The sequence below is a fragment of the Vipera berus genome (assembly GCF_964194415.1).
Source record: "Vipera berus genome assembly, chromosome: 7".
NCBI classification, from domain to species: Eukaryota; Metazoa; Chordata; class Lepidosauria; order Squamata; family Viperidae; genus Vipera; species Vipera berus.
The window spans coordinates 21,028,283-21,049,208 of record NC_138209.1 but is presented as its reverse complement, the minus strand read 5'-3'; the positions used below and the strand labels follow the sequence as shown (position 1 = coordinate 21,049,208).

The following is a 20,926-nucleotide window of genomic DNA, read 5'->3' as shown; positions in this document are numbered from 1 at the left end:
GCCTGGCCTACTTTCCTTCGCAGATTCCAAGTAGGGCGACGCTGCTTAGCTCGTCACGCCTTCCGAGGCAGCTCCGGCTTTCCTCCCTCTCGGCCCACCGGCTCGTCAAACGCCCGGCCGGCCGCCGGGAAAAGCCGCGGCGACCCACCTAGCGCCAGCTTTCTGGTTCCGCCCCGCCCTCCTTCCTCGGTAGGCCCCGCCCCCGGTGGCGCGCATGCTCCGTGGCCGGGAGAGCCGAAGGTAACCCGGCGGCGTCCGGTCTCGCCCCGCCTGGCCCAAACCTCGCCCGGCGCCATGGTGCTGGATAGCTTGGCCCGCATCGTCAAAGTGCAGCTGCCTGCTTACCTCAAGCGCCTGCCGCTGCCGGAGAGCGTCGGCGGCTTCCTGAGACTCACAGGTTAGAGGGCAGCGCAGGGCTGTTCGGGAAAGGGAAAAGGGGGGCACGGCGTGTACACTTGCGTGTCCGTGGGAAAGCTGTGGCTTTCTGGCGGCCGAGAGGCGAGAAACGCCGCTTTGGACTAGCCTGACGTATCATCCAGCCTTGGCTCTCCGCTTCGCTTAAGAACGGACACTTGCATAAAGTCAGCTCGGAGATAAACTCCGATGGATTCAACGGGAGGAAGTCGGGCAGCCTCCTCCGGTGCATTCTGTGGCTTGACCACAGTGCCCAGTTTTCCGCCACGTGATGCTCCCTCCCAAAGGGCCACACAGCATGTTGGTTCCTACTTTCTGCAGCTACTAACTTTACTGGCTTGCTTCCAGGGGTTGGAGAAATGGAAAACTAATTGGTATTCCAACAGAGAAAATGTAACTTGGGTTTGCACATTGTTTATGCCTGTCTTATTTTAAGAAAATCTCATGCCTGGCTTGAAACAACACATAAAACCACAAACTACAATACAGTGGTTAACCATGATGGAAAAATCTATATCTGAGAGATGCCAGGTTGACATTTAGGCTTCCATGTTGGGGGGGGGGAGAATGTCAAAACGTGCTTTGTTTTGACAAAAACACATGACTTGCATCGGTTAAGTTTGAATGATAATGGATTAACAGAGTTGGAGGTCTTCTAGTCCAGCCCCGTTCAGGTAGGAAATCCTATAACATTTCAAATGGTTATCCATTCTTTTCTTAAAAACCTCCAGTGTTAGAATACTCACAACTTCTGGAGGCAGCTCATTCCGCTGATTAATTGTTCTGATTGTCAGGAAAATTTCTCGTTAGTTGTAGGTTGGTTCTCTCCATAATTAGTTTCCATTCATTGTTTCTTGTCCTACCTTCAGGTGCTTTGGAGACTAGATTGCCCCCCCTTCTCTGCAGCAGCCCCTTAGATATTGAAGCACTGCTATCATGTCACCCCTAGTTTTCATTAAACTAGACATATCGAATTCCAGCAGCAGTTCTTTATATGTTTTAGCCTGCAGTCCCTTAATCATCTTAGTTGCTTTTCTCTGCACTCTTTCTAGAGTCTCAATATCTTTTTTATATTCTGGTGACCAAACCTGGATGCAATATTCCAAGTGTTGTCTTTATGTTGTCATGTTTGTTTCATCATTGTGTTGGTATCTGTGGATTGTAAAAGTCACAACTTAAAACAATTCTATTTCCAAAGAGCTATTTTATTTTTTGATTTTACATTCCAAAACATCTGTTTTACATACACTTTGAGGCACATTTAAATGCTTTTGTAGATAATGCAGTTTCCCAGGTGACAGCATCTTTATCAATTTTTTAAAAATTATTGATGCAGTTTGATCTGGGCTGTATGTAACCTAAATAATGCATTTTACATATTGTAGGCTACTCAGTCTCTTTTGGGAGTTGGGTGGCCCCACAACCCAATAAATTAAAAATAAGCTAATTAAGTAGATAGTAGATAATTCTAGGGTTGATAGAATAGAAAATAGAAAAGTGTCCTGGAAGAAGGCAAATGCAAATCACTTCCAAGTTGTTCCCCAAACCTGTAAAATCACCAGGAGTTTCCGCTTGAAAAAACCTTTATATAATATGTAAAAGAAAAACTCTGTAGGATTTTTACCCATTCATGTTTTCCTGTGTATTCCTAATGCTAATAGGTAGGATTTTAAAATAAAATAAATTTCTTTAGATTTTGTCGTCTATCATTTCAGTCTGTATTTATAAACAATATAAGGTAAATAGTACAAGCATATTTTTAGGAACTAAGATTATTGAATCATATACCTTATGTTGATTTTTTAGTTTCCTGTATCTACATAGTTTTGATGGTTTATTCAAGCCACTTGGAACTGTATATAGTGGACTAAAAAGGTACATAAGTAATGATAATTGATATCATTATACAAGAGATTTAGCAAGAGAGTGTTTAGTTCATTTATCTGGCCAACCATCTTCCATGAAGTGACTCTGGGTAGCATGCAACCATTAAATAAAAATATAGGAAAATTAATACAACAGTCCAGTTGTTGTATTATGCCAGAACCCTCTTCAGATATCCTGGGTCCCTTAAGACATCCCCTCCCCAAGTCAGGTCTTGACAAACTTATGGAACATTAGGAGTGATGGAAGGAGGAGATTGTTCCACAAGCAGGGCATCAGGGCAGAGAAGGCCAGCCAAGTCAAGCAGATAATGCATGCTCTTTCTGCCAGCTCTAATGGGGGACAGGCAGTTCCAATTGCAGATGAGTGGTCCTTCAGGCAACCCAGTCCCACACCATGAAGTATAGCAACATTCTTCAGTGGAGATAAGTTACTTTTTTCTATATTAAATCCTCTTATTCCTACAGTGGTATGGTTTTTGGTAACTGCTTTTATGATCTTTTTCCGTGCATGTTTCTGTTGTGAGTGATGTTTTTATTTCTCACATTTCTAAATCATCCATCCCTAAAAAGAGTAGATATGATACCAATGAAAAAGAATATTTGTAGCTCAGGGTTGAACTACCGGGGAGGGGGGGGGCTCTCTGAGCTTGGAGTTTTTCTTGCAGATGTTTCACTAACAAACTAGGCATCAGTGTACTTCAATGTACCTCAGTCATAGCATGTGGTGGAATATCCATGTTGGAGACAAGATCAATATAAACCTTGTGACAGTAACTGGGGAGGATAGATATGTGAACTTATTCTTGGAAAAATAAACCAAACATTTGTTCTCTTTCTTGTGTTAATAGAGGAAAGAGGAAAGATCACTTTTCTTTCATGCCTAAGAATGATTAATTTTCCTGATTCTGCATGAGACACGGATAATGGCATGTTAAACCCAGTAGAGAAAAGAATTCAGACCCGGGTCGATAGAGATGCTCTGAACCAGCCAGGCAGCCTCGTCTCACCAAAAAACCTCCTGAGCAACTGCCCGCTGAACTTTTATTCACCTCCCTCTTCTGAATACCAACATTACAAAAACTCCCATCAATCTCATATAAAATAGGATACATAGAAATAATTGGATACATAGTGAGAACTTCTCAGGTGCCTATGAGATCATTACAAAAACAAGATACTAAAAGATATATGTGAAAGCTCTATCATAGTGTTTCCCAAACCTCCCACATGCCAGCCTGTGAGCCAGGAGAGTATGCTCATCACTGTAACTCACGTGGAGGCCAATAAGGGGGTTTGGGAAAGCTGAAGGCTGAGAGGCCAAATTCTTGGGAGGCCAAATTCTGGCCGTTCCCACAACCCCCCCCCAGAAGGAAATATTAAAAGGTCAGAATATTATATTTTTTTCAAAGGATCTTAAAGAGGCAGAAAAACATGCCCAGTTTTTCTTACTAGCCCCAAGTCTCCCTTCCCAAGCAGAAACCAGCTCTGTAGAAATGCAGATTAGTAATCCATTTAGGAAAGTTGGAGGCCTCCAGCTAGAAGCTTAGGAAGACAAAGACACCTAAAATCTACATACCCCACCCAAACTCTAAGACAGGACATAATGGGATTAACCCACAGATGCCAAAGGGGCACACTCAGACTCAGGTCAAAATACATGACACAAGAAATACAAAGCCTTAAACAGGAAGAAGAAACAACTTCCAAGAGCCCCAGAGGGTATAAAAACCCACTTCCTACATGTGCTCTCTCTTTTCTTCCAGAGGAATCTTTCTGTCTGGCTGTCCTCTTCAATAAACTGCAACCTTCTTTCTAAAGCAGTCGCCATGTTGTTTATTCCCAGCTTGGACTGAACCATGAAGACACTTCCTTCAACACTTGTTTTCCCTTTCTCTTAAAACTACTAGTTAGATGTATACAACATGCCAAAGTAGATCTACCAAAGATCTAATAGCTCCATACACACAACATAACTTTGGTTAGTTTAACCTTGGTAATTTTGCTTATTGTGTGAAATCAGTTGACTTGATTGTGGAAGCTCAAAAAATGAGTTAATTGTCAGCAGATTAAGTTTGATTTTGACATTCTATCCAGAGTTAGTTTTCTTAATCAACATGGCATATCTCTTATCTCTGCTTTTATTTCATTTTTTAAAAATTTGATTCCAACTATTAACTGTTTCTAGGCTGAGCTGCCTAACAAATTCAGAGGCTTGGAGAGATAACTAAGCTTCAGCTCAAATGAGTGTATTGGCTCTGTAGACTCTACATAGCTACAAGGTTAAAAAACAGTGAAAAGTGAAAAGCACAGCTGAAAGGCCAACATGGGGTAGAGGCTAAAATGCTTTGAGAGAAAAGGAATCTTGTTCAACCTGCCTTTCTTGACTGAATCCAAAGCAACTTTGGAAATTTTATTTATCAATTTGTGAAGAACAGAGGACTTTAGCAATTTCACAGGGAAGGTCACCTTCAGGCCCATAATTTTATTGCCTTAATTGCCTCTTCCTGTTAATTCATTTGTACTCTTGCATCAGGCTAAATATCTGTTGTTAGCACAGTTACAGTAGATAGAGAAGTCCATCTGTGCCTGACATGCTGCTCCCAGAATATGGTATTTTCTTATGTTAGCCTAGCAAATTGGTCACGAGGTAAAATCATGCCTCCATGGAATGATGTTTCCCAAAAAACATTATGCAGTTGCTTTGCATAACAAATTTTTGGCTAATAGAAAGTTTCAAGACACAAACAGTAATTGTGTCTTGGATTTATACAGCATGCTGTATAAAACTAACGAACAATTTGATGAATGAACACAATGGCCTGGCTAACACAATATGCTAACAGTAAGCAGTGATTGACTTCCCACAATATGCTCGACCTGCAACTAGTCCAGAACTTAATCTATTGTATCAAGTAATTGAGTAAAACGGAACACAAATGGTTTTATATTTTTGTTGAACATTTACAAAAAAATATTTAGTGAACATGACACATATATTACAGACATATTAGTAATCCATCCTACCCAATCTGGTTTTATAAAAGTTCACCAAGTACTTGATAATGATTGATCTCCACTGAGAGCCAGTTTGGTCTATTGGTTAAGTTAGTAGACTAAAAACCAGGAGTTCTAATCCCACGTTAGGCATGAAAACTGGGTGACTTTGAACCTGTCACTGTCTCTCAGCCCAAACCACCTGACAGGGTTGCTGTTGTAAAAAAAAGCGGATGAGGAAGGAGAATTAGATATGTTTGCCACCTTCAGTTATTTATAAAAATAATAAAATGGATTAATTTTTTAAATAAAAATATTCCGATTATTCATTTGGAAAAAATTGAAATCAGAATTTGTGGCTTTGTTGGAACTGGACAACACCTTTGAATTGTGACTTAAATAGGGATTTCATTCCTTTATATTAATTGGATCAATTTGTAGGGTACAATCATGTCTTTTTATTTCTTTTATTTTTCATTTAATAATGGAACCATTACATCTTTTATTAGGCAAATAGAGATTTCAAGTATAACAGTGGTAAGAGATGAACACAAGTTGTTATATGCAAACTATAATTATTTTCTATAAAAATATTAATTGATATTTTGAAGAAATTTTGTAATTTATCAAGTGATTGAGTCTTAAAATACTTTTAATGTGCTTGTCAACGCTGCGAACATCGGATGTTTTTGCTTTGACAACAGATGGAAATGCAGCCATTTTCTCTATTGCTTTTAGAATTAGTTGCTGCTGGGAGGGGGAATAGGGATGAGAGTCCAGCTAGTCATAACAATAATAACTTAATCGTGGGAACCCAAGGACATTAGGCCCAGAGCTGATAGTGTTTCAGCGAGCTGGGGAGAAAGCCCGCTTCAAGCTAATTGGGGAATGTGATTTATGACTGTTTATTGGTGGAGGGAATTACACTTTGTTACTTTGTATCCAGGGGAGGGGAATTTAGTTTCTGGTTTCAACTAGGTAGTGCTGATACTTTGTTTCTTGAATAAAAGATTCTTTAAAGTAAACAATGCCTCGGAGTTCTTTTGAAGAGTTTTATCTATTTGGAACCATGACAGTGCTCTAATGTTTCTGTCCAAATGATAATAACTAAGATTTTAGTTTTTGCGTAATTTTTTTCTCAACATAAAATTTAACGAATTGTTAAAATGCCATTGAAGATAATTATGTAAAAATTAGTATTAGTTCAAAGCTGATGTTCTTACATAGAGGTATTCCTGTACTACCTTGTTATTGTAGGATGATTTGATATTTCTATCTCCCTATATATTTACATCTATATATGATCAACCCCCTATCATATCATGATGGGGTGTTTTAACTTTCTTGATTTCAGCTTTTTTTTTTAGAAATGTTTTATTGATTTTTTAGAATAACAATCCTTAGAGCATAGTGTACAGCCTGTTGTCTTAGTTCATATATTTTGGAAAAAAATCAATAGTTAATTAACAATAATTAATTTTTGTAATTCCATAATTAATATATTAATTTATTAATTAATTAAGTCGTTGGCGCTGTTTGAATTTGTTCTGCCAGCAGCAAGATCTGACTGCTGGCCCAGTGATGGATTCTATTGCAAATCAGGGCTGTTTCCAGAGGAGGCAGAGGAGGAGAGGACCTGGAGCTTATGGTGCGAAGGAACTGGATGAGGCTGTCGGCAGACCCAGAGGAAGAGAGAGAGGCTTTTGGAGGAGTTGGTGGCGGCGGCAGCAGCGTGCTCCAGGGGCGAAAAGAAGCAAGGCCTCTTTAAGGAAAGGGTGGAAGAGTCAGGATCAGAAAAAGGAAAGAAGGCGAGGTTGTCAGAATACAAGCTAACTTGAGGGCTAATCCACATGGAGCCTCATTTCCATCTGTCCTGTTTGCCATTGTTCACTCCCTAGAGACTAAAATGGACAATTTGAAATTTGAGCGGGCCTTGAACAAGGAGTATATATCGGAGGTGGTGACCCTTTGAGAGCTGTATGCAACGAAATTTCATTTTGATGTATGCCGATTGGTGTACATTCAAAGTGACAATAAAGTTATCATCATCATCAAAAAAATAATAATATATTTCTTTTATCTTCCCTTCTCCCAATAGTATTCTCCTTCTTCAACCTTAAACAAGTATCGTTCTTAATATTTTCAGTGCATAAATGGTTAAATATAAACATTTTTTCATGTTTGTACAAATAATGTCCATGTATGACATTTTTTCTAATCAACTTGTGTTGTTTTTATAAAAATCATCTTAATAGTTCACCATATATCCTTTCATAGTTCTTATTTAAGCTTTATTTCCCCTTAATATTCAAACAATTCTTACCAGTCATAATTTTCTCAATATTAATCATCTAAATATCCAGATTTTCCATTTAGATATACCATCCCAATGTTTTCATATTTCATGTGTTATAAAAATACTATGCTGCTTATCTATCTTAAGCCATCTACCTATAACATCTTTTCTGATTAGTTTATATTTCAGTTATGTTTGTAAAAGTTAATTTGTTAAATCACTATATATCTTATTTTTAAAGTTCTTTTTTAAGCTTAATTTCCTCTCAGTATTTCAGTCATTCCTCACTCCTAATTCTCTTCAGCTTAATTTACCATTAAATGTCAAACTTTTCATTCACATACATCATCCCAATATTTTTACATTTTATATATTATGAAAAATACTATATTACTTATATATCTTATCCCTCTTCTTGTAGGGCCCCTTTATATCCAAAGTCATCTGCTCTTTTAACCATATTCAAACAAGTGTTTGCTCATATAATGCTCCATCTGGTAGGGCGAGTCAAATCTCGAATCTGTCTCTGGCCTTCTTTTGCCAAGTAGCTTCCTAAGTTGATATATTCTGCTTGCCAGGGAGTTCTTATATTTTTGTTAAGTATTGTTGGGCATGGAGAAGACAGGATGCATAGAATATATGCTTTTTGTCTCCCGAACTCTAATGGTTTTCCTGGCAGTTCTATGGTCCATTTTGTTAAATCTTCTTTCTTATCCTCAGGTTTATTCTGACATTCTTATGAATAAAGTATTTTTTCCATTGTTATTGTTATGTCAGAGTTTTCTAGGTTTTTTCCTGTTTGTGTTAAATTATAATTCTCTTCATTTGTAGCTTCGCTGATCAAGTAATTTTCTTCTAGTTTATGTTCTGTTATCTGATTTGTTCATTCTTTACCATAATTTTCTGAGTGTTTTTTGATTGTGGGTTTAGATTAGAGATGTGCTCATTTATGCCATCAAAGTTATTTTTTATCTCCTTGTGGTTTGAAGCTATTGTCATTTATATCTGTCATAGCATTACATACATTTCCTCCTGGAAAGTATTTTGTCTTGTCTTGAAATGTTGCTTCTGGAGGTCCTTGATATTCCAGGCTAGGTCCTTCGGCAGTAAGTATTAAATGTGGTTTTCTGTCATTTTTTGATAAGTATGCATTGTCTCCCCCTTTCAAATAGTCCATCAGTGCCATACTGTCTATAATTAGCCTTATCGATCCAACCAAACTCAGAATCCAAACAGCCCAAATTTTGTATAGTTCTTATTTTTATATATAGTTTTTATAATCCACTGTATTTTCAATTGTCACGGCATCAGTAAAATCAGTATTTTATAATAGTTCTTTTATTCAGGGGTCAGTTGTCAACCAGTCAAAATTGCAATTCAATATATTTAGCCACCTTCCTGTAAATTCCTCCCTAAAAGATTAGCCCAGAGTCAAAGTTTTTCTTTTTCTGTAAACAATTCTTGAGTTTAGACAACAGTCAGAGTATTTCTTTTCCTTCAGACACTTTTTAATCTTATGGCTGGCCCAGTATGTATTCTTTCTTTGTTCCCACCCAGCTGTCTTCTGAGAGTTATTAAAGTTCAAAGAAACAGATTATTCTTTGCTTCTGGGTGTTTTGCCAATTTCTGAGTCAATGTTGTTAATGTTCTATGTTCTAGTTCTCCACTAGGTGCCAGTAGTTGTTTGTTTTCCAGCTTTTTCAGACAAAAAATATTATTACTATTTTTATAGTTTCATCAAAACCCTTTAAAGTATAATCTTAGCAGTTTTTTAAAAAAAATTAGATTTATCCAGACTGTAGTATTTTAACTTTGATTTCAATATATTTCTTTACCCCTTAAAGGTTAATTCGCCACTTCTGTCTATGGGGGAATAGAGGTGTAGTCCCCTTCACTTTCGGAGGTTTTCTTACTTTGGGGGATCTTTCCCAAGGACTTAGTTACAGAGTAGAGGAGAGGAGATCAATACTCTCACCAGTTCCAAGCACGCTGTTCACCGTTGTTCTGGTTCGTGCTCTTGGACTTCGGCTGCAAGTAGCTTGGGCTAGATGCTGATGTGCAGCTAGCCTTTCACCTGTTGGGTTAGAGGGCTTCCCCTGGATCAAACGGAATGACCGCTGTCGTTCCATGATCATTGGGGCACTCCTCTTTCTTCGTTGCCTCTCCGGGGCGACTTCAGACCCTTTTAGGGTCCACTGGCTGGGCGAAATCAGCCGTGGGATGCAGAGTTCCGCAATCCTGCGGCCATGTGCTATGGTGCAAAAACCGGAAGTCTTGATTTTAGCTTTATCTTTGGGCTTGTAGTTTTACATTAATTTCTGCAGAGAATGAAAATCATTAAGTCAAACTACAACATTTAGCTTTTTATCTCCACCCCAAACCACCCCAGTGATGCTCTCTCCGTGATGTCCTGCTGCCTGGAGGCGGTTCGGGTCTGGATGGGGAGGAACAGGCTTCTGCTCAACCCTGACAAGACTGAGTGGCTGTGTGTGCCGGCGTCTCGGGAAATTCAGAATATTCCACCGTTAATTATGGGGGGCGAGATATTACCCCCCGTAGATAGGGCTCGTAACTTGGGTGCCCTCCTAGATTCACAGCTCTCCTTGGATGATCATATAGGAGCTGTGACTAGGGGGGCCTTCGCCCAGGTTTGCCTGGTGCGTCAGTTGCGGCCCTATCTAGAGCGGGATGCCTTGCACACAGTCACTCATGCACTCGTGACCTCCCGTTTGGACTACTGCAATGCTCTCTACATGGGGCTGCCCTTGAGGACTACTCGGAGGCTCCAGCTGGTGCAGAATGCAGCCGCGCGAGTGGTGGTGGGAGTTTCCCGATACTCCCATGTAACACCTCTACTCCGTGAGCTGCATTGGCTTCCAGTTGCCCTCTGGGTAAGATTCAAGGTGCTGGTTATGACCTATAAAGCCCTAAATGGCATGGGTCCGGGTTACTTACGGGAACATCTGCTGCCGGCATCAACTTCCCTTCGTCCAGTGCGCTCCCACAGAGAGGGCCTCCTTACGGTGCCGTCAGTGAAAGAGTGTCGACTGGCGGCCCCCTCTGTGGGCGCACGAGACCTGTGGAACTGTTTACCGGTGGAGCTCCGGACGGCTCCCGACCTTCGCTCCTTCCGACGCGACCTAAAAACATATTTATTTGAACAAGCCGGCCTGGTCTGATGGGTTTGGGGTTTTTTTAACGTTTTGTAATTTATTAAATTGGTCTATTGTATTTAATATCTTTTTAATTTTTATATATTATATTTTATTGTATTGCCCTGTACACCGCCCTGAGTCCTTCGGGAGAAGGGCGGTATAAAAATTAAATAAAATAAATAAATAAATAAATAAATAAACATTGAGCTCATTTACAAAGCTATTATTTCACTGACTGACACCATGGCAATACCTTGGTTCCATTTTTAACTATAGTTCTATTGTATTTTCTGTAATAAAGACTGCAGTTAAGATACATACTGGAAAACATTAGGACATGAAAGGAAAAGTGTTATGGTTTAAAAGAGTAAACCTACTTTTAAATCATGCCAAAATCTTTTCTTCTTTCTGTTATGTCTTTGTGAGTACTCCCACTTTGCTCTTTTTTCCATCTTATTTACATATTAAAGTAATGAAACAAAAAATATGCTGAATCGTGAACCATTTGGTCTCTTTTTAGCCTAATCCAATGAGTTTTGCAGACCAAAGGAAAGCAGCAGCAAAATATAACTTAGAAGGATTTGCTGCATCTTCTTTCGACATATATAAAGTCTCTTTGTATGACAAATCAAGTTTGCTTATCTTTCTTCCTTGTTAATTAATGTTGGGCTTTAACAAAAATTGATTTCCATTTCATTTGGATGCAAGATGAAGAAGCAGGAAAGACTTGTTAGATTTGGCATTGTATTGTGCTCTAGTTATATCTTCCTGCTCTCATTTCCTGTTTCTGTTCCAAAGAATTCTACTGCAGTGTACCATATCATCTCCAAATGACTCTGCTTTTTATACTGGTATACTAAAATAGGTGGTATCCTTCTGCAATCTGTATCTATTCTCTGCAGAGAATATGTGACTGCCTGGCAGAGGGAAATATCTGTCCCCATTCAATAATGCTGTTTTAGAACAACAGGTAATCCTTGTTTAGTGACCACAGTTGGGACCACCCCCTTTCTAATTAAGCGAAGCGGTTTGCACCGTACAAAATATGGGACTGAAAGTGTGCTTTCTGGCTCAAAACTGACAAGATTAATCTGTTTCACACGTTTTTTTTCCTCCTAACCATTCCCCACCCTTTGGCAAGCTAGTCCTGGCACTGGGATAATTAACAAGAAGGGAATTAATGTTTGTATATGAAATAAGTTGCTGCAGAATATTGTTTTAGAGTATGCTTGTGGCATGTGCTTAGTTTCAGAATGGCTCCGGTTATTGCCTTTCCTGGGTGTCCTTGCTCTGCTTGGATATGTTGCTATTCGCCCATTCCTTTCCAAGAAGAAACAGCAGAAGGACCGCTTGATCAATCTCAAGATCCAGAAGGAGAATCCCAAAGTAGTAAATGAAATCCACATTGAGGATCTATGTCACACAAAGGCAGCGTACTGCAGATGCTGGCGCTCTAAAACAGTAAGTTATTTTTTTGAATTTGCTATACACGTTTTACTTAAGGTCGTTCTTGTCACTTATGGTACAGAATTCCTTGCTTCTTTTAAAAGACATGATTGTACACTTCGGGGTAGAATGTTCCTGCAGACTGTTTATCACTAGTGAAGAATTAATACTTTTCCCCCCACTTTTGCCAGAACTAGTTTTGATTGCATACTAGTAAATACCTCCATTTTAAGATCTATCCTGTAGCTGGAAAAACAATATTGTCCATACTCCTTCAGGATCATTGGGAAAGGTGATGCCTGAGAATTTTATATGTATTTTTGTGAACACATCATTTGCATGGACATCTAGCATGGCCCATGTAGTTTGTCAAATTCATATGTGTTCATCATGATTTAAAAGTTCTTTGCTTCCATTTAGTTTCTGACATGTTGCTGAACTGCAAGGTTGAATTTGCTGGAGAAGAACAACAGCTATGATATAGATATGATTTCTCAGCTTTATTTAACTAGCATGGCATTTCAGGTTTAGAACAAGTGCTATAAATCATGTCTTGTTATGCAAATTGATCATAAACCATAACTGAATTTGGATATAGAGCCAAATAATATTATGGTCTTGTTACTTATAGTTTCACATGTCCAAATTGGCAACTATGGCTCAGTTTTTAGCATTACACTAAGCAGAATCCTCTACATATTGTATGTAACATTTAATACAAGTTTATTGCCACCACAACAGTTGTAACTTAGAGGAAGAAAGTGGATATAAGTGAAGATATAAGTATAGCCAATACCAATTGAATTCTCAAAATAGAGTAATGGGGTTTATTAATATAGATATTTTATACCAAGCCTATTATGATTTCTAAACCACACTTTATACCTTAACACGTGCAAGCTAACCAATTGTTGAGGTTAAACTAAAAAGGAAAAGATTTTGGAAATAATATTTTTGTAGCTGTTCATTTCTGACCACTGCTCGCTTCTGTTAGCCAGCCACTCTACATGCTCAAATTGTTCAGTTTTGATGATGATAAGCATAGTCCATAATTTAAACCACCAAGTATGTCATTTAGGTTTTAGATTACCTATTTTGATACTTCTCATCCTTGGTGATTTATTACCCATACTAGCCTACCAACCTCATCTGAGTATGTATTGTGTTTATTAATGTATTTGAGTCTAACTTGACCCTTAATCTCAATTATAGTCATAAAATCACTAACATTCCAGGTTGCCTACTTTTTCCTCTGTTTTTGTTTCAGTTCCCTGTCTGTGATGGCTCTCACAACAAACACAACGAGTCAACAGGAGATAATATAGGACCTTTAATACTCAGGAAAAAAGAAGTCTAGCACACTCCTAAGTATGCTATGACTGATGGGAAGTCGACTTGTATATATATTTGTAAAGGTTTCTGTCTTATGCTAGTCACAGGGTTAGATTTTGGAATATTTTAAATTATCTTAGATTTATACTTTGTGCTAGATGTTTAGTAATGTGTTTTATATAACAAAAATGTACTATATCTATGCTTTGTAACCATCGCAGAATTATTTTTCCCAGAACTATAGGAATTGTAAGAAAGAAAGAAAGAAAGAAAGAAAGAAAGAAAGAAAGAAAGAAAGAAAGAAAGAAAGAAAGAAAGAAAGAAAGAAAGAGATACCTCTATTCTAATTACAGATGTATCAACACTACAGAGTTAACAGATTTTAAACCAGCTATATTGCCAGATAGCCACAAAACGGGGAATTGATTTTTCAAGGTTGTCAAACATGGTCATAATTTTGTTCTTAAGTGGGCATAGAAATTTGCATACAAGCCGGTACTTCAGTTTGAACATTGAGCGTGTTCAGGAATCACTTTTATACAGAACCGCAGATAGGCTTTTTTTTGAGAATGATTAAAGAGACATACAAACTAGTAGCAGAGTGTTGTTTTTTTTTGCTTTTTAGAAGTGATACAGATTATATATAATTGGCTTGTCTGTAGTGATGTTTTGAAATATAGAACAGTTAAGTCCAAGAACTGCCTATTTTATTTGCACAATTCATGGTGCTGAGTAGCATTAAATGAACTATAGTAATTAACCTACTTGCTACTAAACATGCTCTCACCTTAAACAAATTAGTTCATGGTATATGAACAGTATAGCACTCTGAACTTCAAATAATCTAATACTTTTTTGCATATTTTCGAAACCTTCTTGGTCTGTATATCCAATCTACCTGTACCTCTTGTACATAGTTAAGTTCGTATTCCCATGTGCAAGAGTAACATTAGTTGGTCATGGCCCACATTTTACATAGTATTAAGCTGTATACTCTGGAAAATATCAGTTGCTCCAAAGGACTCAGGCAAGCTAATAAAAGAACAGTAAATGATGCTAGATTAAGGTGTGTACTATTTTTTTTTTGAAGAAATGGGCTGAAATCAAAAAATTCTTAGACATTATATAGTCATAGAAAAAGTAAATTCCTTTTCTCTATCCTCCTGAATCTCATGAACAAAATCCAGATTTCTACAAAAACAGTTTACCTTGTTAGTTAACTATGATGTAGGGGTTGTTTGTAAAACTTAAATTCTACATCTGGTGTCCCAAATATTTCCATTAATTCTGAAAATCTCTTGTCTGCATACTTAACCACAGAAGAACAGTTGCTAGAAATGTACAAATATAATATGCTTACTATCAGTTTCTTTCTAGATAAATCATGCATTTCTACTTAAAGAAAAACACACAACTGTATTCCTTTTTATGATCATTTTGTTTCTTAAAAAGCAATGTTTGCATTTTTTATTTTTCTGGTCATGGAGACCAAGGATCTTTCTTGAAATGGACAACGAAATGAAATGGACAACGAAATGAACTATGAACTGGATGAAATTTCAGTAAGTTACAAAATGACAAATAAGGTAAACAAATATGGATTAACTCCCAGAATTCCTCAACCGGTCCACACATTTTTAAATTGCCACGGTTGAAAAACACTGATCTGATACATCTGTGAGGAAAAAATGTGGATAGCTAAGCCAATGAGCTAGTTACTAGCTATGATTTTTACTGAAAATATTCACTGAAAATATTTTTCTCCAATATAACAGGAAATCAAGTAATTTTAAGCTGATACATAATGATGAAGAGCTGAGTTGTTGAGTTGTCTCATTAAAAAGGTCCCATGGTAACTTTCCTTTCCTTTGAAGAAGAAAATAATTCCAGGAAATACCACTTTCAATACTACCTTGCCTTCTAAAAGAAAATATTTTCAACTGTTTTATAAGGGGACAAGGGGGAATCTTTTGTGATATCCCTGTGAATCCTATTTGTGTAAGAAATCCTGAACCTCTGAGTTCTCCTGTTAGAGCAAACACTTCAGGCAAGTTTCTGGTATGGTTACATTTTTGGTCACTGTTTTATCTCTTCAGGCTTGAAGTAAAATTGCTAATCTCCACAGCAATTATGTGCCTTTGTTTGAAACTTGAAGCAGGACAGGTTATCCTGGCAGTAAAATAAATACCTAACTTTGCTCTGGACCATAAGGACACAATATGTAATTAGGATTTACCTGATTTACCATTCTTTATCAATTCAAACAAAAAATGCTGAAATTGTTTGAAGATTAAATAAGACAGTGAATAAAATGTGTGTGGGGGTACATGAAATAAACTGACTACATATTTGGTCTAAATAAATAAAAATAGAAAATGTTTGGTTGCTATCAAATCATGTGTTACTTCCTAGTGATTATATGGATAGATTTCCTCCAAATGATTTTTTCTTCAACTTGGCTTTTAGGTCTTTCGCTGTTGTCATTAAACCTACTTAACTTCCATTTAGCCTTGTCTTCAATTCATCTTTTCCAGTCCCTTTATTGAGCAGCTACTCTGGTAAGACTTGGAGAATGAGTGAGAATTGCATTGCTATAGTGCAGGGATGTTAAACTGCCAACCCGCAGGCTGGTTGTATCATACACAGGACGCGCCCACCCCAGCTCTGGCGATGCAAAAAAAGTCACAACACGTCACGTGACAAGTTTGAAACCCGTGCTATAGTGTAACCAATAAAGCTGGCTTAACAAAATTATTTGTGCACTGCATTACATTTAGTGTGAGACATTTACCTGCCCCAAGATCCTACAAGAGTTAATATTAAAATAAGTAGAAGGCAGTTTTGCTTTAATCCCAACTTTTGGAATATACACACATTTGGCAGTTTTGCTCACACAAAACAGCTTCTACAGAAGGCATGATCAATCACAAGCGTTTGTGTTTACTAGAAGGCAAAGAGTAAATTTGCTCTCTATTACCTTTTCAACCTCTGGAATGTGATGCATACCAAGATACCTACATATATATTTTTTTCGTTTCCCCCCTTTCTTGTTTTTCCTTCCCTCTTCATTCTCCTTTCCTTCTTTTTCCTTCTCTTTCCTTCTTTTTGTTTGTCTTTCCCTTTCTCCTTTCCTGTCCCTTCTTGAATGCTCAAATGCAAAAGGGGAAACATTTCTCGATGCCTCTTTGCCTTGTGATCAAATGCCACTTTTGCTAGTAGTCTGCGGCCACTTAAAAGACCGAGAACAAACCAGGCTCATTTTATCCCATGCTTGCATTTAGTGGGGGCATCCACAGACAACAGTACAGCAGAACAGTCAAAATGGTGGCTGTGATATTTGATCAGAGCTCTGTTTTTTGTATGCAAGAGTTTTAGTATTTAGGAACAGAGGTAAGTTAGTTGCTTTTATATTAATACATATTCCTTAAAAGAGCTCTCCTGCAGGGACCCTGCCTGGTTTAATTCAGACTGGAAATATAGCAAAGGAAAATATTTTCCCCTACTCTGCTTTGTCCTGTTTTCTCCACTGGAAATGCCTGTTTGCAACACACAAGGAAGGGATACTTTCCTAAGAGTTCACAATTCAAGAATACCAGGGTTAATTTGGATTTCAAATAAAGTCCTGTCTGTGACAAAAGAGAACACAAAATTGCTTTCTCCTTTGAGCCCAAGTCTCAATGGATCTAGGATTGAAGCAGAACTGTGTGAACTGGGGCATCTCCAACCAAGTTGCCTCTCCTTCCTTTTTCCCCTCCCTCTGTTCCTCCCTTCCTTCCTCCCACCCTCCCTTCTGCCGTTCCTCCCTTTTTTCCTTCTCTCCCTCCCTTCCTCCTTCCATTCCTTCCTTCTATTCATTCCTTTGCCTTCTCATCTCTTTCCTTCCTCTGCACTCAGGAAGGGGTGATGGGAGGGGGAGAGTTGTCCTGGTGAAAGAAAAGCCTCCTGGCTGCGAGGCTGGAGGTGCTGGTGGGAGGGGTGGCAGCACTGATCTACATACAACCTGGTTGAGTCCATCAAAGCCAGAATGCACTCCACTGGGCAGCCCTGGAATCCGCAAGGAGCTGCCCTGCCGCCTGTGCCCCGCCCCCTGGGTGTTCGCAAAGGAGATGACCGGCGTCGGCGTCATGGGTGAAGTCAGCCTGCAGGGACCCCGCTTGCGCACACGCCCAGGGGATAGAGCAGGGCTGCCCCGTGGATTTAAAGCTGAGCAACGTCTGGCTTTGATGGACGCAACCTGGTTGTAGATCAGTGCCCGGTTGGTCTGGGCTGGGCCAAGGTGCAGTGGGCCGGTCCTTTGCTGTTTCCAGAGTTGGTCCCCAGACCGGATGGAACCACATATCGGGCCAGCCCCAGCCTGCAGCCTTGTGTTTGACATGTCTGCTCTGCAACATTCACCCTATTCCCCCCCCACTCCTCACAACTGCTTACCCCTCCCTTCCTGTCGTGCAGGACTCACCTTGCAAAAATCTGTCTGCTCTCTGCCGCTGTTTCCCTTTGAGGGAGAGGAGAGTTGGCTTGGAAATGCTTTTCCTGCCGACAATAGAAGCTCCTGGCTGCCGTAATATCGCATGAATTCAAACAGCCATTCTCTGCAAAAGAAGTCATGGCTCCCGGAAACTTCCATTCTCGGGGGGGGGGGGAGTGTTTGCTTCGTTTGGATGCCTATGACAGGGCTTTTCAACCAATGGTACGGGTACCACCTCTGGTACATTGGCATTTGGCAGGTGATACGCGACCATCCTAGAAAAGTAACCGGGGAGGGGAATGAGCTGAACTGGTGGCAGCACTGCACAAGCCTGAGCGTGAGATGGCTGGAGCTGCAGGGCTGTCAGGACTCAGTGGAAGCGCCAGGATCTGTGCCAGGCTCCAGCTGGAGCTCGGCTCTGATCCTGGCACTTCTGCTGAGCCCAGAAGAAGCGCCGATCAGCTGGAATGTTGCAGCATTTCCAGGGTCTTGTGATTTACATTCAGATGCTTGGCAACTGATTCATATTTATGCTGGTCACAGTGTCATGTGAAGTGACTAAAACCTGCTGCAACCACCCAGCAGACAGGGGGAATAAAAACCAAATAACCCCCCAACCCACCCCATGCTGCCAATCCTCAACAGAAATGCTCATTGTAGGTCCAGGTCCCTGGCACCCGCATCCAAGCCAGCAGCAGTGGCAACCACCTGAGTGGCCACGATCCTCCTCCCCAGCCAGCCATCCACCTTGCCCAACCTTTTCTTTGTCTGGCCAGCCGGCTGGCACAAATCTTCACCACTCTTCTCCTCCTCCTTGTTTTCTTTACTCAAGCAGCAGTAGCTGCTTGGGTTTTTCAGTTCTGTCCAAGTGTAAGAAAGCAGAGGCTCAGCAACAGGATTGCTCTTAAACAATAAGACCCGGGTGTGCTGCTTGCTTGCATGCACCAGCCTTATTGAGAGCAATCCCACTGCTGCGCCTCTGCTTTCCTCCACTCAAATGGAGCTGAGAAACCCAAGCCACTGCCGCTCATTAACTTTTTATCAGAAGGGAAGCCTTGGAGAAATTGGATTCTCCCTCTGTGAGCAAATGGGGCGGTTCAAAATGAAGCAAATTTGCTGCGTTTTCAAGCGTTGCATTTGCACATAGAAGGAGCTCCCCATCTCCCCAAGGTCTCTGTTCAGACAAAAAGTGTTTGAGTGGCAGTGACTTGAGTTCCTCTGCTCCATCCTTAAGGAAGGCGCAGAGCAGGATTGTCCTCAAGAAGACGCAGGTGCGCCGCTCGCATGCGCTGGCCTTATTGAGATCAATCCTGCTCTGCGCCTCCAGTTTCTTGCTTTCGGATGGAAAAGACAAACTCAAGATGCTGCTGCTCAAACACTTTTTATCTGAATGGAAACCTTGGGGAGATGGGGAGCTCCTTTTGTGAGAAAATGGGGCGATTGAAAAAGCAGTGAGTCACTGCTTCTTGAGAGCAATCCTGCTCTGCGCCTCTTAAGGATGGAGCAGTGTTTTTTGCTTTTTTGCTTTTGATACAGATTGTATATAATTGGCTTGTTTGTGATTTAGAAATGACAGCATTATATACTGATATTTCAAAATATAGAAGAGTTCAGTCTAAGAACTGCCTATTTTATCTGCACAATACATGATGTTGAGTAATTACTGGCTACATTATATGAACTACAGTAATTAGCCTATTTGCTACTAAACCTGCTGTTCCCCTCAAACCAATTAGTTCATGACACGTAAACAGTATAGCATTCTGACCTCACATAGTCCTCTTATGTTACATTCTAATATTTTTCCCCATATTTTCCAATCTTCAGTCAAATTAAGAATAGATTCCTTTTCTCCATCCCTCTAAATCTCAGGGATTTCTCCATGAACAAAATCCAGTTTTCTAACAAAGCACTTTACTTTGTTAGTTTCCTATCTATGGTGAAGGGCTGTTTGTAAAACTTAAATTCTACATCTGGCCTCCCAAATATTTCCATTAATTCTGTAAGTCCCTTATCTGTATACTTCACCATGGATGAACTGTTGCTAGAAATGTAGAGATATAGTATGCTTATTATTAATCTAGAGGAAAAAAATGCATTTCTACTTAAGGAAAATAATACAACTGTGTATTCTTTTTTATGATCACTTTGCTTTTGAAGAAGCAAAGTTTGCATTTTTTTATTTCTGGTCATGGAGACAAAGTATCTTTCTTGAAATGTATGATACTGGAAAACAGTATGAACTATGAACTGGATGAAATTTTAGCAAGTTACAAAATGACAAATAAGGTAAACAAATATGGACCAACTCCCAGAAATCCTCAGCCAGTCCACACATTTTTAAATTGCCAAGGTTGAAAAACACTGATGTGATACCTCTATGTGAGGAAAAGATGAGCTAGTTACATACTATCATTGAAAATGTTCTCCTCCAACATAATAGGAAATCAGGTACTTTTCAGCTGATACATAATGCAGAACTGAGTTGTGAGTCATCTCATAAAAAAAGGTCCGAAGGTACTTTTCCTTTCCTTTGAAGGAGAGAACAGTTGCAACAAATGCCACCTTCAGGACTAACTAAACTTTCTCAAACTACCAAAACAGCTTCAAGAGTTCTGGGAGACTGATAAATGAAATACACAAGAAAATCCAGTGCCAAGAGTACTACTTATTTTGTTTGGGAAATCACATTTAAGATCCAAGTCTTCTGTTTCGAAATTGATTTAGACAGCAGCCAGAAATGCTGAGAGAATACAGTATATTTTTATTATATAAAATACAGGGTGGATCACAGGTCTGAAAACAAAGCATCATGTAGTACTATGATTTCATTGTTGCTCACACTAGGAATAAACGTTTAATTTGATCCATAATTATACTTCCATTTCTTTTCGGTTTAATCTCAAACATCAGAGAGTTAAATCTGAATTTAAAACGA

At 39.3% G+C, this 20,926-nt stretch overlaps 1 protein-coding gene across 2 annotated transcripts; it reads left to right on the top strand.

The window, feature by feature from the left end:
* The first annotated feature begins 230 nt into the window (after positions 1-230).
* LOC308670685 (CDGSH iron-sulfur domain-containing protein 2-like) lies at positions 231-20,824 on the top strand. 2 transcript variants are annotated; one of them, XR_014027055.1, is made up of 5 exons: positions 231-397; positions 11,992-12,206; positions 13,459-15,085; positions 15,990-16,081; positions 20,528-20,824. XR_014027055.1 is itself a non-coding variant. In XM_081332304.1 (3 exons), exons 1-3 carry the CDS (start codon positions 295-297, stop codon positions 13,546-13,548), a joined length of 408 nt encoding a protein of 135 aa, XP_081188430.1. In that variant the 5' UTR covers positions 231-294; the 3' UTR covers positions 13,549-16,134. The 2 variants fall into 2 exon arrangements, 1 of the variants encoding a protein (XP_081188430.1); XM_081332304.1 differs by lacking the exon at positions 20,528-20,824 and having other exon boundaries at positions 13,459-16,134.
* Positions 20,825-20,926: the final 102 nt, after the last annotated feature.

Excerpts from the sequence above, each read along its gene's own strand:
- LOC308670685 (XM_081332304.1), top strand. The coding sequence starts at position 295 with ATGGTGCTGGATAGCTTGGCCCGCATCGTCAAAGTGCAGCTGCCTGCT. Across the intron at positions 398-11,991 it reads CGGCTTCCTGAGACTCACAG|TTTCAGAATGGCTCCGGTTA; the intron begins GTTAGAGGGCAG and ends GCATGTGCTTAG. Across the intron at positions 12,207-13,458 it reads GATGCTGGCGCTCTAAAACA|TTCCCTGTCTGTGATGGCTC; the intron begins GTAAGTTATTTT and ends TTTTTGTTTCAG.